The sequence below is a fragment of the Tupaia chinensis genome, unplaced genomic scaffold (assembly GCF_000334495.1).
Source record: "Tupaia chinensis unplaced genomic scaffold, TupChi_1.0 Scaffold000622_1, whole genome shotgun sequence".
NCBI lineage: Eukaryota > Metazoa > Chordata > Mammalia > Scandentia > Tupaiidae > Tupaia > Tupaia belangeri.
The window spans coordinates 6,981,140-6,997,159 of record NW_006160142.1 but is presented as its reverse complement, the minus strand read 5'-3'; the positions used below and the strand labels follow the sequence as shown (position 1 = coordinate 6,997,159).

The 16,020-nt window shown below is 40.1% G+C and overlaps 1 protein-coding gene across 1 annotated transcript in view; it reads left to right on the top strand.

Moving 5' to 3' along the window:
• Window positions 1–14,475, top strand: part of MTIF2 (mitochondrial translational initiation factor 2) — a 42,026-nt gene extending 27,551 nt beyond the window's left edge. Inside the window, exons 10-15 of the mRNA XM_006159039.3 lie at window positions 857–1,061; window positions 2,882–3,134; window positions 3,473–3,613; window positions 6,018–6,182; window positions 12,410–12,550; window positions 14,273–14,475. Coding sequence (XP_006159101.1) covers window positions 857–1,061; window positions 2,882–3,134; window positions 3,473–3,613; window positions 6,018–6,182; window positions 12,410–12,550; window positions 14,273–14,445 — 1,078 coding nt within the window. The 3' untranslated portion in view covers window positions 14,446–14,475. The remainder of the gene's footprint in view (window positions 1–856; window positions 1,062–2,881; window positions 3,135–3,472; window positions 3,614–6,017; window positions 6,183–12,409; window positions 12,551–14,272) is intronic.
• Window positions 14,476–16,020: the final 1,545 nt, after the last annotated feature.

Genomic DNA, 16,020 nt, shown 5'->3' with positions numbered 1-16,020 from the left:
ACAATATTTGTCCTTCCTGACTGGCTTATTTCACTTATTATAATGATGTCCTAGAGTTTTATCCCTGCTGTAGCAGGTGATAGCATTTCATTCTTTTTCAAGGTTGCCTAACATTTCTTTGGGTGTGTATACCACATTTTCTTTGGATAAAATGTCCGTTCATCTGATGATGGACATTTGTGCTGCTTCTGCCTCTTGGCTATTCTGAAGTAATGTTTTTATAGTACGAAAAATTGCTTGAGAAGTTGATGAGAGGTGGAATTAACACTGTGTACATATATATTAATGTACATTTGGGGCCAGCAGGTAGCATGGTGGTTAAGGGCGCTGGACTCCCACTTGGCCAACTGCGGTTCAAGTCCTGGACCTGATGGCTTGCTTTCTCACTTTTCCTCTCTCTCTCTTTCTCTCTCTTTTTCTTACTCTGTCCCTCTCTGGTCAAATTAAAAATAAATAAATACAGTCAAATTTTAAAAAAATGTACATTTAAACCTATAAAGATATCTTTGCTCAGGACCAGCAGAAGGCATAATGGTTATGTTGCTGGACTCCAATGTAGTAGACTATGGTTCGTGTCCCAGACTCGGCAACTTAAAAGTTAAGCCAGGCATGTGTGCGTGTGTGCCTAAGATCCCAGGGGGAGAATGAAGGAGAAGGGATTGCAGTGTGGTCATCCCCTCTGCGGGGGGATTTCTTGCTTTCTGTCTTTCTGTTTCTGTCTCTCTGGCGAGCACACATGCCCTATAGCAAAAATCTCTCAAGTTAAAAAAAAAAAAGATACCTTTGCTCTTGCTTAAGAAAGTACAGTTATATCCTGATTATGGCATTAAGCATATATGCTTTATTTTCATTTTAGTCCTGTTACCACAGCTATCATTCAAAGAGGAACTTTGAGAAAAGGTTCAATCCTGGTTGCTGGAAAGTGTTGGGCAAAAGTACGCTTAATGTTTGATGAAAATGGAAAAACAATTAATGAAGCCTATCCTAGCATGCCAGTGGGAATTATAGGCTGGAGAGACCTTCCTTGTGCAGGAGATGAAATTCTTGAAGTAGAATCTGAGGTAAATGATACTGTAATTTTAAATACCAATGTATGATGTTATACCGAATAAATATATATATATTTCTTTTTTTTTGAGAGATTTTTGCTATAGGGTGTGTGTGCTCACCAGAGAGACAGAGACAGAGAGACAGAAAATGAGAAATCACTTCCTAGGGAGTGCAATCCCTTCTCTTCCATTCTCCTCTCAGGATTTTGGGCATTTACGAACACACACCCAGCGTGAGTTTTAAACCACTGGGTCTGGAACTCGAATTGCAGTTGACTATGTGAGAGTCAGTGACATAATCATTACACAACCTGCTGGTCCCCCAAATAAGTTTAACAAATATTTAGCAAATATTTGTTAGCAAATATTTCCAAATTTTAAAGAGGTTTGAGGGGACCTGTTGTACCACTTTACAATTTGACTGGAATTTTTTTTTTTTGTTTTGATTTGTGATAAATTTTTTGTCAGAGGGCATGTACAATTGCCAGAGAGAGAGAGAGAGAGAGAGGAAGAGAGAAAGTCTTCCCAAATGGGGCATGGTTATGCCCAAATCCTTGTTCTTTCATTTCTCCATCCCATCAGGATTTGGGACATTCATGCAGAAATGCCCAGCATGTTTCTCAGGATGCTGGCGCTGAAATTCGGACTGCTTCAGCCATGAGTGATCTAGCTCTCTATCCTCTGCACTTAAGTGCTGTGGTACAGGTTGGCCCGAGATGAGATTTTTAAACTAAGGGCCAGCTGGTGGTATAGTGGTTAAGGCAGTTAGATCTCACATGGCTGACTGTATGGTTTAGATCCCTGACCCAGCAGCTTGGAAAACACACCAGGTAGGTGTGTGTGCACCCAAAATCTTGGGAGGAGAATGAAGAGAAGGGATTGTGGCATGGCCTTTTCCCTGGGGGGTGCTTTTTCACTCCCTTCTCCGTTACCCCCTTCCCCATCTCTCTCAAACCAACCTACATGCCCTAAAGCAAGTTTTTAAAAAAAAAGAATTTTAAGTCTCAGGGCTGGCAGGTGGCATGGTGGTTAATGCATTGGACTCCCACATAGCCGACTGTGGTTTGAGTCCTGGGTCTGGTGACTTTCTCACTTTCCCTTACTCTCTCACTCTGTCTCTCCCTGGTCAAATTAAGAAATAATAATAATAAATAAGTTAAATATATAAATCTTAAAAAAAAAAAAGATCTCTTTAATTATACATAAAGCTCCCAAATGTAAATGTTTTAAATTTCTTGAAACTTAAAATATTGGTTTCTTGGGGCCAGCAGGTGGCGTGGTGATTAAGGGCACTGGACTCCCTCCCACATGGCCTCCTATGGTTTGAGTCCTGGACTGGACCTGGCGGCTTGCCTTCTCACTTTCACTCTCTCTCACTGTGTCTCTCTCTGATCAAAAGAAGATAAATAAAGTAAACTAAAAATCATTCTTAAAAAAATATATTAGTGGTTTCATATATAAGTTAAGCTGCTTGGTTTTTTTCTTTTTTTTTTTTTTTTGAGAGGTTTTTACTATAAGGCACGTGCACATGCCAGAAAGACAGAGAAAGCGAGAAAATCACACTACAAAGGGGATGGCCACGCCGCAATCCCCTCTCCTCCATTCTCCTCTCAGGATCTTGGGCACACATGTACACGTGCCTGACATGAATTTTAAGCCAGCAGGTCTGGGATTTGAACCATGGTTGACTACATGGGAGTCCAGCAACATAGCCATTACTCCAACTGCTGGTCCCTAAACTAGTTTTAATATGCGGAAATACACATAGTCCTTTAACCTCACAATTATTGGTATCTATTTCATTAAATAATGCCAGTGTTCCCCCTGTAAAGCCAAGGGCACGTGAAGTTGTTGATTGGAGAAAGTATGACCAAGAACAGAAGAAAAATAAAGAAGATCTGAAAATAATAGAAGAAAAGCGAAAGGAACACCAAGAAGCACATCGGAAATCCCGTGAGAAGTATGGCACTTTGCACTGGAAGGAGAGGTCATTTATAAAGTACATAGAAAGGAAAGAACAAAAACTCTTAAAGCCAAAAGAGAAAATCAAAAGAGATTCAAATGTACTTCCTATAATTATTAAAGGTGCCTTTTTAGAAATTGTACTTTATAACTTATTTTTTTAATACATGTATTTGTTTACTTTCATGATTTGTTTATGTTCTTATGTTTAAGTGAAAATTATTTTAGTGTTTTAGGGGACGTTTTCTGAATAAACCTATTTCTTACTGATTGTGTTGAAAATATACATTTAGTTCATTATATTTTATTAAGTAGATATTTGTAATGCTCAACTTAAATGAAAGTGTAAGATTTAGTGATGAATGCCATCTCTATGATGGCTTTTAGTGAGTTATTGTTATTCTTGTATTTATGGATGCCTTACTCTTAACACCAAACTTTTAAACTTTCTCTGTAATTAGGTGATGTTGATGGTTCCGTTGAGGCTATTTTGAACGTTGTGGATACCTATGATTCTTCACATGAGTGTGAACTAGAATTAGTACATTTTGGAGTGGGCGACATTAGTGAAAATGATGTCAACCTTGCTGAGACATTTGATGGTAAGTATTCTGTGCCCTGTTCCTGTGATTGTGTTCCCTAGATTGCACTGTGACCATTTGCTTCTGTCTTCTGGTACTTGGCTTGTCACACCTGACATGCGTTCCAGACAGCATCACCCTTCCACTGTAGTCCAGACCCAACTAGTGATAGAGGTCAAATGGGTGGTACAGCTTTTGAGCCACAACCCCACTTGTGGTGGTCCTACAGCCTTGTTGGAGCTATTACATTTCAAGGTTTCTTTTTAAGCACATTACTACCCTTCTCCACCTCCTCCCCGTTCCCCACCCAACTCAAGGCTGGTTCTCTGTATCTTGCATTAATTTGGACTTTTGAATGCTCCTAACACTGGAATCAGCCCATGCTGTATTTTCATTTATGTATTACTTTTGGCTGCCTATTTTTGTTCTTTGATAACTTTATAAACATATACTTTCAAATCAAAAGCTCCTTTTAGTTTTAAATTGCCTAGAAAGTAGGGAGAATGTCTTTATTAGCTGAATTTATGATACATAAGAAAGGGACTCATGATTGTCCATTTAACTAGGTTCAGTATTCACATTGTTCAGTGATTAATTAATCAAGAAAGACTTTATATCCTGACTTGATCAGAATTAGGTGGTGCTGCTACTACCGCAATAGTATTTTCTTTTTTCCTCTTTTTTTTTTTTTTAAGAGGTTTTTGCTATAGGGCGCATGTGCTCGCCAGAAAGACAGAGAGAGAGACAGAAAGCGAGAAATCACACCCCAGGGGGCATGGCCACACCGCAGTCCCTTCTCCCTTCTCTTCTCGGGATCTTAGGCTCACATGCATACACACGTGGCTTGAGTTTAAACCACCAGGTCCAGGACTCGAAACGTGGTTGACTACATGGGAGTCCAGCAACATAGCCATTACGCCAACTGCTGGTCCCTGCAATAGTATACTCAGTAATGCCAATTAACTCAAAATATTAGGTTATCAGGAAAGTCATGATCCATTTTTTGCATAGAAAAATACGTCATGACTTTCCTGACAACTTAACATTTGTTAGGCGCTAACTGTCCTAGTACTAGGCTATGTGATACCGGTAGCGTACTAAATGACTTCTTTTTTCTTCTTTTTAGAATTAGTTAATTTTATTTATTATTGTTTTTAATTTGCTACAGGGCACATGTACTCACCAGAGAAAGACAATATGAGATAGAGAAAGAGAAAGTGAGAAAGCAAGTGATTAGGTCTGGGATTCAACCGTGGTCAGTCATGTGGGGGAGTCCAGCACTTTAATCACCACACTACCTGCTGGCCCATATTTGTTGTTCTTTGGTAAATGGTCAGCTCTGTGAAACTTCTTTTGCTTCTTAAAATAGCTCTTGAATTTTTCCAGTTCAATCATTGTTTTGCAGCATCTCTTGGCCAGCTAAATACCTAAGTGTAAAACACAAAAGTTGTAAACAATAAGATTATAATCTGACACTAGAATTATTGTTAAGACAAAGCAATAATGTTTCAGTTCTGATCATTTTTTGTTTTCTTATTTCTCTGCCATAAAAGTCAAAGCTTTGCTTAGCATATTGGCTGTATATTACAGGGCATAATACTTCTTTTTTTTTTTGGAGAGATTTTTGCTGTAGGGCGTGTGCGATCGCCAGACAGAGAGAGACAGAGACAGAAAGTGAGAAATCACCCCCCAGGGGGGATGGTCACGCCGCAATCCCTTCCCCTCCATTCTCCTCGGGATCTTGGGCACGCATGCACATGCGCCTGGCGTGAGTTTTAAGCCACCGGGTCTGGGACGCGAACCACGGTCGATTACGTGGGAGTCCAGCGACATAACCATTACACTAACTGCTGGTTCCCAAGGGCATAATACTTCTTAAATGAATGGTTTTAAAATAATAAAGAAATGTTTCTTTGTTTAAAAAGGCAGAGTATAATTAATAAATTTGTCTTTCTTCAGTTTGAAAATAGACAAGTTTTCATGAGAAAAAAAGCATTCCTCACATCCTTTAATTACTGTTCCTATTTAATGTATATAGAAGGAAATAAAATAATTTAGATTTGAGTTTCTGGGGCCAGCATATGGTATAATGGTTATGTTACTGGACTCCCACATGGTCTACCGCTGTTTGAGACCCAGACCCGGTAGCTTCAAAATCACACCAGGTGCATGTGCATGTGTACCCAAGAGCGCAGGAGGAGAATGGAGGAGAAGGGATTGTGGTGTGGCTATCCGCGCCCCCAAGGGGTGATTTCTCACTTTCCCTCTCACCATCTCTGTCTCTGTCTCTCTCTCCTTGACTGCATGCTCCCTAAGGCAAAAACCTCTTAAGAGAAAAAAACGTTTGAGTTTCTATGTGAAAGGTAAAGAAATCATTAGAATGCAATATTTGTAATACTTTATTGATTGTATTTCTGTTTGCCAGGTGTTATATATGGCTTTAATGTGAATGCAGGCAATGTTATCCAGCAGTTGGCTGCAAAAAAAGGAGTAAAAATTAAACTTCATAAAGTCATTTACCGTCTTATTGAAGATTTGCAGGAGGAATTGAGCAGCAGATTGCCCTGCACTATGGAAGAACACCCGATAGGTAATACTGAATGTTTTTGTTTCTGTTTTTGTTTTTTTTTTTAAAGAAAGAAAAAGAAACTGATGCCTTGGCTAATTACTTATTGGGAAATAAATAGTCAGCATGATTAGAGAACACTTTATCAAGATGACTCTTGGGACTGTGATTTTACTGACGGTCCTACAGTAAGTAAGGTGCAGAAGTTAATTTCGGATTGTAATCCAAACTTCCTCGAAGACTTGTCTGATAAGAGCGTATCATTCTAAGAGGGCTCTTAGAGACAGTATGTGATTTGTGCGGGAAAGCTTAAGAAGACAAGGAAAGGAGGATACTGCAAGGTTAAAGTTGCAACGCACTTCACCAAGACACTCAGAGCCCAAATTAATAACTCTGAAGTTCACAGAACACGGGTTACACCAGAGAAAGACAATATGAGATAGAGAAAGAGAAAGTGAGAAAGCAAGTGATTAGGTCTGGGATTCAACCGTGGTCAGTCATGTGGGGGAGTCCAGCACTTTAATCACCACACTACCTGCTGGCCCATATTTGTTGTTCTTTGGTAAATGGTCAGCTCTGTGAAACTTCTTTTGCTTCTTAAAATAGCTCTTGAATTTTTCCAGTTCAATCATTGTTTTGCAGCATCTCTTGGCCAGCTAAATACCTAAGTGTAAAACACAAAAGTTGTAAACAATAAGATTATAATCTGACACTAGAATTATTGTTAAGACAAAGCAATAATGTTTCAGTTCTGATCATTTTTTGTTTTCTTATTTCTCTGCCATAAAAGTCAAAGCTTTGCTTAGCATATTGGCTGTATATTACAGGGCATAATACTTCTTTTTTTTTTTGGAGAGATTTTTGCTGTAGGGCGTGTGCGATCGCCAGACAGAGAGAGACAGAGACAGAAAGTGAGAAATCACCCCCCAGGGGGGATGGTCACGCCGCAATCCCTTCCCCTCCATTCTCCTCGGGATCTTGGGCACGCATGCACATGCGCCTGGCGTGAGTTTTAAGCCACCGGGTCTGGGACGCGAACCACGGTCGATTACGTGGGAGTCCAGCGACATAACCATTACACTAACTGCTGGTTCCCAAGGGCATAATACTTCTTAAATGAATGGTTTTAAAATAATAAAGAAATGTTTCTTTGTTTAAAAAGGCAGAGTATAATTAATAAATTTGTCTTTCTTCAGTTTGAAAATAGACAAGTTTTCATGAGAAAAAAAGCATTCCTCACATCCTTTAATTACTGTTCCTATTTAATGTATATAGAAGGAAATAAAATAATTTAGATTTGAGTTTCTGGGGCCAGCATATGGTATAATGGTTATGTTACTGGACTCCCACATGGTCTACCGCTGTTTGAGACCCAGACCCGGTAGCTTCAAAATCACACCAGGTGCATGTGCATGTGTACCCAAGATCGCAGGAGGAGAATGGAGGAGAAGGGATTGTGGCATGGCCATCCCCCCAAGGGGTGATTTCTCACTTTCCCTCTCACCATCTCTGTCTCTGTCTCTCTCTCCTTGACTGCATGCTCCCTAAGGCAAAAACCTCTTAAGAGAAAAAAACGTTTGAGTTTCTATGTGAAAGGTAAAGAAATCATTAGAATGCAATATTTGTAATACTTTATTGATTGTATTTCTGTTTGCCAGGTGTTATATATGGCTTTAATGTGAATGCAGGCAATGTTATCCAGCAGTTGGCTGCAAAAAAAGGAGTAAAAATTAAACTTCATAAAGTCATTTACCGTCTTATTGAAGATTTGCAGGAGGAATTGAGCAGCAGATTGCCCTGCACTATGGAAGAACACCCGATAGGTAATACTGAATGTTTTTGTTTCTGTTTTTGTTTTTTTTTTCCCTTTTTAGGTTTTGCCACAGGGAGCATGTGCTTGCTGGAGAGACAGAGAGAGGTAAAGTGAGAAATTAGCTCCCACCCCTATGGCAATGGCCATGTCCACAATCCCCTTTCCTCCGTTCTCTCAGGATTTGGGCCATGAATGCACACATACCCTGCATGATTTTTTTTAATGAATTATTTATTTTATTTATTATTATTATTATTATTTGACCAGAGAGAGATAGAGAGAAAGAGAAAGGGAAGTGAGAAAGCAACTCACCAGGTCTGGGACTTGAACTGTGTTCGACCAGGTGGGAGTCTAGCACCTTCACCACTGCACCACCTCCAGCCCCTCTGGCATGACTTTCAAGCTGCTAGGTTTGGGACTTGAACTGTGGTTGGCCATGTGGGAGTCCAGTGCACCCAACCACCATGCCTCCTCTGGCCCCTCTTTTTATTTTTTAATTGCCAGAGGGCAAGCCTCAGAGAGAGAAAGAGAAAGTGACCCACAATGGGGTGTGGTCATGCTACAATCCTTTTCCTTGATTTCTCTATCCTTTCATGCATGTACACACTGGGCATGCTTTTCAAGTTGCCAGGGCCTGGATTCAAACCTCTGTCAGCCATGTGGGATTCAGTTTTTCTATGCGTAGCACTTAACCGTTGAGTTCAATGTTACTTACAAGCACTTATATCCTAAGTACTGTAAATATTACTTAAATGCAAAGTTTATGCTAAATGCCTTTCACAGTTGAAATGTATGCACTGTTTTAGTACATATCCTATGTTCTCGACAAGGTGATTATCATAAGATGAAAATTCACTGTAACCTCACATATATTAACACCTGCCCTGGACAACACATTGTGCTTAGGCACTGAGGATACAAAGACAAATAAGGCAATAAAATCTTGCCCTCAAGTTTAGACAGAAGAACTAATTATAGTATAAATTCAGGTAGGATGGGAGACATAACGTTTATTAAACTGTATTACGAAAAGAATATGTATTATGAAAAGAATCATTGATTTTTGTCTTGGGGCTGGCAGAGAAATCTGTGAGAAAAAATTTACTGTATATTTAGATACTAATTTTTTTTAGAGGGATTTTTGCAATAGGGCACATACACTCACCAGAAAGACAGAAAGCAAGGCATCATCCCCAAGGGGGGATGGCCACACTACAACCCTTCTTTTCCATTCTCCTCTTGGGATTTTAGGCACACACACACACATACACGTGCCTGGTATGTTTTAAGCCACTGGGCCCAGGACTTGAACCGTGGTTGACTACATGGGAGTCCAATGATGTAACCATTATGCCATCTTCTGGTTCCTAAATATTAAATATATAGATACAGATATAAATGTTTTCTTTTTTTTTTTTTTTTGGAGAGGTTTTTGCTATAGGGTGTGTGCATTCACCAGAAAGAGAGAGAGAGACAGAGAGACAGAAAGTGAGAATTCACTCCCGCCCTGGGGGGATGGCCACGCAGTAATCGCTTCTCCTCCATTCTCCTCTCAGGATCTTGGGCACGCATGCACAAAAATAAATAAATAAATAAATAAATAAATATATATATTTTTTTTTTTTTTGAGAGGTTTTGCTATAGGGCTCGTAAGAAAGCGAGAAATCACCCCCCAGGGGGGATGGCCATGCTGCAATCCCTGCTCCTCCATTCTCCTCTTGGGATCTTAGGCATGCACGTACCACGTGCCCAGCGTGTTTAAGCCACTGGCTCCGGGACTCAAACCATGGTCGACTACATGGGAGTCCAGCGACATAGCCATTAAACTAACTGCTGGTCCCACTCCCCCTAAATATTAAATACCTTTAAATGTTCTTTCTAACATATACTTTCCCTAAACGCTGACTTTATTTAAAATGGATTGGCTCACCTTATATGTTCTTTTTCTCTCATGTACAGATTTTTAAGTTTTTATTTTTTAACTTTTTCTTTCTTTCATGGGAGAGAAAGAAAAAGTACCCTCAATGAGGTCTCATCAGTCTGTGATTCCGTTTCCCCAGCCCTTCAGCCAGTCAGGATCGTGGGTATATGCTGCTGGTGTTTTTCAGGTCAACTCAGGATCTGAACCCTTTTTGGCAGTGTGGCTTTCAGTACTGCAGCAGTTCATTACTGCCTATGCTACCATGGCTGGGCCAGCCCAGGCATATTTCGCCAACTTTTAATTTTGATAATATAGTCACAAATCATTTAATGGAGGGATATGATCTGAGGAATGCATTGATAGGCGGTTTTGTGATACAGACATCTTGGAATGTACTTACACTGCCCTAGGTCGTATAGCCTACTACACGCCCAAGCAGCATGGTATATATACCCTATTGTTACTGCTGTTGTATATGTGGTCTCTCCTCGAATGTGATGCCATTATGCAGCACGTAACTGTAATTTTACAAAATTTTCAGAAAAATTGCAAAAGAAAAAAGTATTTCCATTTACCCTTTTCCTAATTTTCTGATTGTTTTCATTTTGTCCTACTTGCCTTATTCTTCTATCACTCCATACACACACTTTTTTTTTTTTTTAGGGACAATTTGAAGTTAAATTTAAGCCATTATGCTCATTTACTTCTAAATGTGTTTATTTGCTAAGCACAAGAATATACATTCTCTTATAAAGCCAGGGGACAATGATTAAATGCAGGAAATTTGACATTTATGGTACTATTATCTAACCCAGTCTTTTAAAAAAACATTTGTCTATTATTCCAACAGTGTGCTTTATGGATATAACATGTAGTTTTCCCCTAACTCAGGATCATGGATTCTCTTTAGTCTCATTTAATCTGGAACAGTTCTTCAAACTTAGTCTTTTTTGACCTAGACTTTTTTTTTTTTTTTGGAGAGGTTTTTGCCACAGAGCGCATGCACTCACCAGACAGAGAGAGAGAGAGACAGAAAGCGAGAAATCACCCCCCAGGGAGGATGGCCACGCTGCAATCCCTTCTGCTCCATTCTCCTCCTGGGATCTTGGGCGCGCACGCACATGCGCCCGGCATGAGTTTAAGCCACTGGGTCCAGGACTTGAACCGCAGTCAACTACATGGGAGTCCAGCAACATAGCCATTATGCCAACTGCTGGTCCCTTGACCTTGACATTTTTGAAGCATATAGGCCAACAGCTCTATAAAATGTATGTTAATTTGGATTAGTCTGATGTTTCCTTGTGATGGTCTGTATAGATTTTAGGCTTTCCTTGTCTGCTAAACATGATAATATAGAGATTTGTGTATTCTTATGCTAAAAGTAATTTGGGAAACTGAGAGAATGTTTAGGAGTAACCAAACTCACTAGTCAAGTAATGCTAACAAATAACACTGAATAACACCCTAGAAAATTAGTATATTATTTTATGTGTGTGATAATTTTATTACTGGAATTTAATTTCCAGTCAATGAAAAAAACAAGTCATAGAAGTAGTACTATTTGGGGCTGGCAAGTGGCATGGTGATTAAAGGCACTGGACTCCCTCCCACATGGCCGACCACGGTTCAAGTCTTGGACCTGGTGGCTTGCTTTCTCACTTCCTCTCTCTCTCTCCCCCTGTCTCTCTCTGATCAAACTGGAAAATAATAATAATGCTAATAATAATAAATAAAGTTAAATAATTCTTTATAAAAAAAAAACTAGTGCTCTTCAGTGGGTGTAAATAGTGTGAGATAAAAAATAAGTCAGGTGGGACCAGCAGATGGCACTGGACTCCCATGTAGTTAACCGCAGTTCAGGTCCAGGACCTGGCGACTTAAAACTCACATCGGGTGTATGTATGTGTGTGCCCAAGATACTGGGAGGAGAGTGGAGGAGAAGGGATTGTGGCATAACCATCTCCTCTGGGGGATGATTTCTCACTTTCTCTCTCTCTGGTGAGTGCACCGCCCTATAGCAAAAATCTCTTTTAAAAAAATCAGGTGGGGACCAGTCAGTGGCGTGGTGGTTAAAGCGCTGTACACTCCCACATAGCCGACCATGGTCCAAATACCAGACCTGGTAGTTTGCTTTCTCACTCTTCCTCTCTCTCTGTGTATCTCTCTCTGGTCAATTTAAAATAAATGAGTGAATAAATAAAATTAAATAATTATTTTAAAAAAACAGGAAAGAAAAAAAAATCAGGTAATGATAGATGATCTATTTAAGAAAATAAATTTAAGTAAAGCTAAAAATGAGGTTTCTATGAAGCAGTCAGGAATACCCAAGGATGTTCATGTGTTTTTATTTTTAATACTGGTTAGGAAAGTAAAGTTAATGGAGTCAAAGAAACCATGACTTCTTTCTGTGCCTGAGTACATATTTTTCTCACATATTTCTTGCATTGTGTAATGTTGCAAATTGTGTATGTCTCATAATCTTTAGTTTTTGTACACTAATGTTCTCTTCTTTTAAAGGTGAGGCTTCTATACTAGCTACGTTCTCTATAACAGAAGGGAAGAAAAAAGTTCCTGTGGCTGGCTGCAGAGTCCAAAGGGGACAGTTAGAAAAGCAAAAAAAGTTCAAATTAATTCGTAATGGACACGTTATTTGGAAGGGTAAGTAACATCAAAATCTATTTCATAATGTCATATTGAATCACCAAAACCTGTTGATTATGTAACTGTGTGAAATTTGTTCATAATTAACTCCCATAACCCTAGGTTAGGCCATTTCTTTCTTTCTTTTAAATATTGGGCAGTGGGGGGACCAGCAGTTGGCGTAATGGCTACGTCACTGGATTCCCATGTAGTTGACCACGGTTCTAGTCCCGAACCCAGTAGCTTAAACTCACGCCCGGCACTTGTGCATGCATGCCCAAGATCCCAAGAGGAAAATGGAGAAGGGATTGCAGCTTGGCCATTCCCCCTGGGGGTAATTTCTCACTTTCTGTCTCTCTTTCTGGCAAGTGCACAGGCCATATAGCAAAAAAACCTCTCCAAAAAAAATAAAATAATTGGCAGTGGGTATGTGTGTTCATCAGAAGAAGGGTGTGTTCACCAATGGGGTATGGTCATGCCACAATCTCTTCTCCATTTTTCCATCCTGTTGGGATTGTACCTATTGGGACACACACCTGATCCGGGGTCAGGATTCAAAATGAAGTGTGGGATCCCTTAACCACGAGGCCATGCGGCCAGTCCTGGGTCATTTCTTATTGCTGTAACTCATAAACGGTCTGTAGTTGATGAGCTCCCTTCCTACTGCTTTATTCCAGGAGTTAGTTCCCTGGTCTGATTTTTTTTTTTTTTAAAGAGAGATTTTTGCTATAGGGTGCAAAAATCTACTTGCCGGAGAGACAGAGATAGAAAGCTAGAAATCACTACCTAGGGGGATGACCATGCCGCAATCCCTTCTCCTCTCAGGATCTTGGGCACGTATACACATGCACTTGGCATGCGTTTTAAACCACCGTGTCCAGGACTCAAAGCACAGTCCAGTGACATAACCATTATGCCATCAGCCAGTCCCCCCAGTCTGATTTTATAAGCTTTTCAAAATTGGCCCCAAACTGCCTTTATAGCTATGTCTCCTACACTTATATACATTATACTTATTCTTATTATTTTATAACTTGACCTTTTGCCTGCAATGCCTTGTTTTCTCCCATTTAAGTTCAGAGTGCAGTCTCATCCTCGGCAAAAAAAAATAATCTATTTTATTTTTTATTTTTTTATTTTTTTTTGAGAGATTTTCACTGTAGGGCGCGTGCGCTCGCCAGACAGACAGAGACATAGAGACAGAAAGCGAGAAATCACCCCCCAGGGGGGATGGTCACGCCGCAATCCCCTCTCCTCCATTCTCCTCTTGGGATCTTGGGCACGCACGCACACGTGCCCGGCGTGAGTTTTAAGCCACCGGGTCCGGGACACGAACCGCGGTCGACTACGTGGGAGTCCAGCGACATAGCCATTACGCTAACTGCTGGTTCCCAAAAATAATCTATTTTAGAAATAGGATGTTTAGGGGATCAGCAGGTGGTGTGGTTAAGGCACTGGACATTCCCACATGGTCGACCACGCTTCCGGTCCTGGACCTGGTGGCTTGCTTTCTCACTTTCTCTCTCTCACTGTCTCTCTCTCTGGTCAAATTAAAATAAATGAGTAAGTTAAAAATTAAAGAATTTTTTTAAAATAGAAAAAGGAAGAAATAGATGTTTAGGATTTTTTGCCACAAGTCAAATGTTGTTTACAGATTTCTCTGTTTAGCTCTATCATTTAACGTGACAGGACTGAAAGTTCGCAAGAATTTTATTGTAATTTTTTTTTTTTTTTTTAAAGGCTCCTTAACCTCACTGAAACACCATAAAGATGATGTTTCAGTTATCAGAACTGGAATGGATTGTGGTCTCAGTTTAGATGAAGAAAAAATAGAATTTAAAGTGGGAGACGAAATTGTGTGCTATGAAGAAAAGGAAGTTCTAACCAAGACTTCTTGGGATCCAGGATTTTAAAGTTACATTAAAAATGTAAATGACTAAATATCTTATTTATTATGTAGCAATTTATTATATAGTTTTGCTTTATTGAAGATAAAAATTCACAGCTACAGGTTAAAAAAAATACCTTTAGTTTTTCTACCATGGGTGAATATACCTCAGAATGAACTGTGAAAGTGCTACAAAAATGAGAAACGTCATTTATGGATACTTCCAAGTAATCATGGAGGGAAAATACCAGCAATATATAAAAAGGAATTAGCATTATCACAGAACTTAGTAATTCGAGCTTAATAAATGTTCCAAAAAAAAGAAAAAAAGAAAAGGGACCAGCAGTTAGCGTAATGGCTATGTCACTGGACCCCCACGTAGTTGACCACGGTTTGAGTCCCAGACCCGATGGCTTAAACTCATGCCAGGTGTGTGTGCGTGCGTGCCCAAGATCCCAAGAGGAGAATGGAGAAGGGATTGTGGCATGGCCATCCCCCCTGGGGGGTGATTTCTCACTTTCTGTCTCTCTGTCTCTCTCTGGCGAGCGCACGCGCCCTATAGCAAAAACCTCTCAAAAAAAAAAAAGTTCCCCACATTATGCTTTAGTTAAAAATGGTACCAAGCAAACTAATCCTCCCTGAATTGAATTCCATGAACAAAATACCAATTAAGTACTGATTAAAACTTTTTCAGAGACCAGCAGTTAGCGTAATGGCTGTCGTAATGGCTGTCGCTGGACTCCCATGTAGTCAACCACAGTTCAATTCCAACCTGGTGGCTTAAACTCACGCCAGGCGTGTGTGCATGCGTCTCCAAGATCCAGAGAGGAGAATGAAGGGATTGCTGCGTGGCCATCCCCCCGGGGGGTGATTTCTCACTTTCTCTGTATCTCTGGCGAGCACATGCACCTTAGAGCAAATACCTCTTAAAAAGGAAAAAAAACTTTTTCAGTGTTAACAAGGGAGTAATCTTTCCTTTCTAGGGATTCATCCTTAGTAATAAAACATTAAACCTTTTTAAAGAGATCTGCATGTGTGCCCACTGGAGAGACTCAGAGACAGAAAGCGAGAAATTCCCCAGGGGGGATGGCCATGCTGCAATCTCTTTATTCTCCTCTTGGGATTTTGGGCACACACAAGTTTTAAGCCACTGGGTCTGGGACTTGAACTGCACTAGACTATCTGGGAATCCAGCGATGTAACCATGCCATCTGCTAGTCCTGAATCTTAATTTCCCCAAGAGTTTATGCTCAATAGTAAGTCATGTTTCCTTGCAGAGAAAACATCCCACTGAAACCTCTCAGGTATTCAAAATGAATTTTTCAGTCATCAGCTTGAACTCAGCCTTTCCATTTCCCAAGTATGAAAGTAGTCCAAGGCAAGGTCTTTATCAATTACACAAACACAGACTGTTCTGTCTGGCATATTTTCACCCCCAGGGGTCATTTGGCAATTTATTTTTGGATGTGGTACTGTGTGGAGGTTGTCAAAAGGGGCATACTGGCATCGAGGGGTAGAGGCCAGGGATGCTGTCCATAATCTTGAGGCAAAGGACAGCTCCCACCACAAAGTATTACCTGGTTTAGTAAGTCTGTTGTGC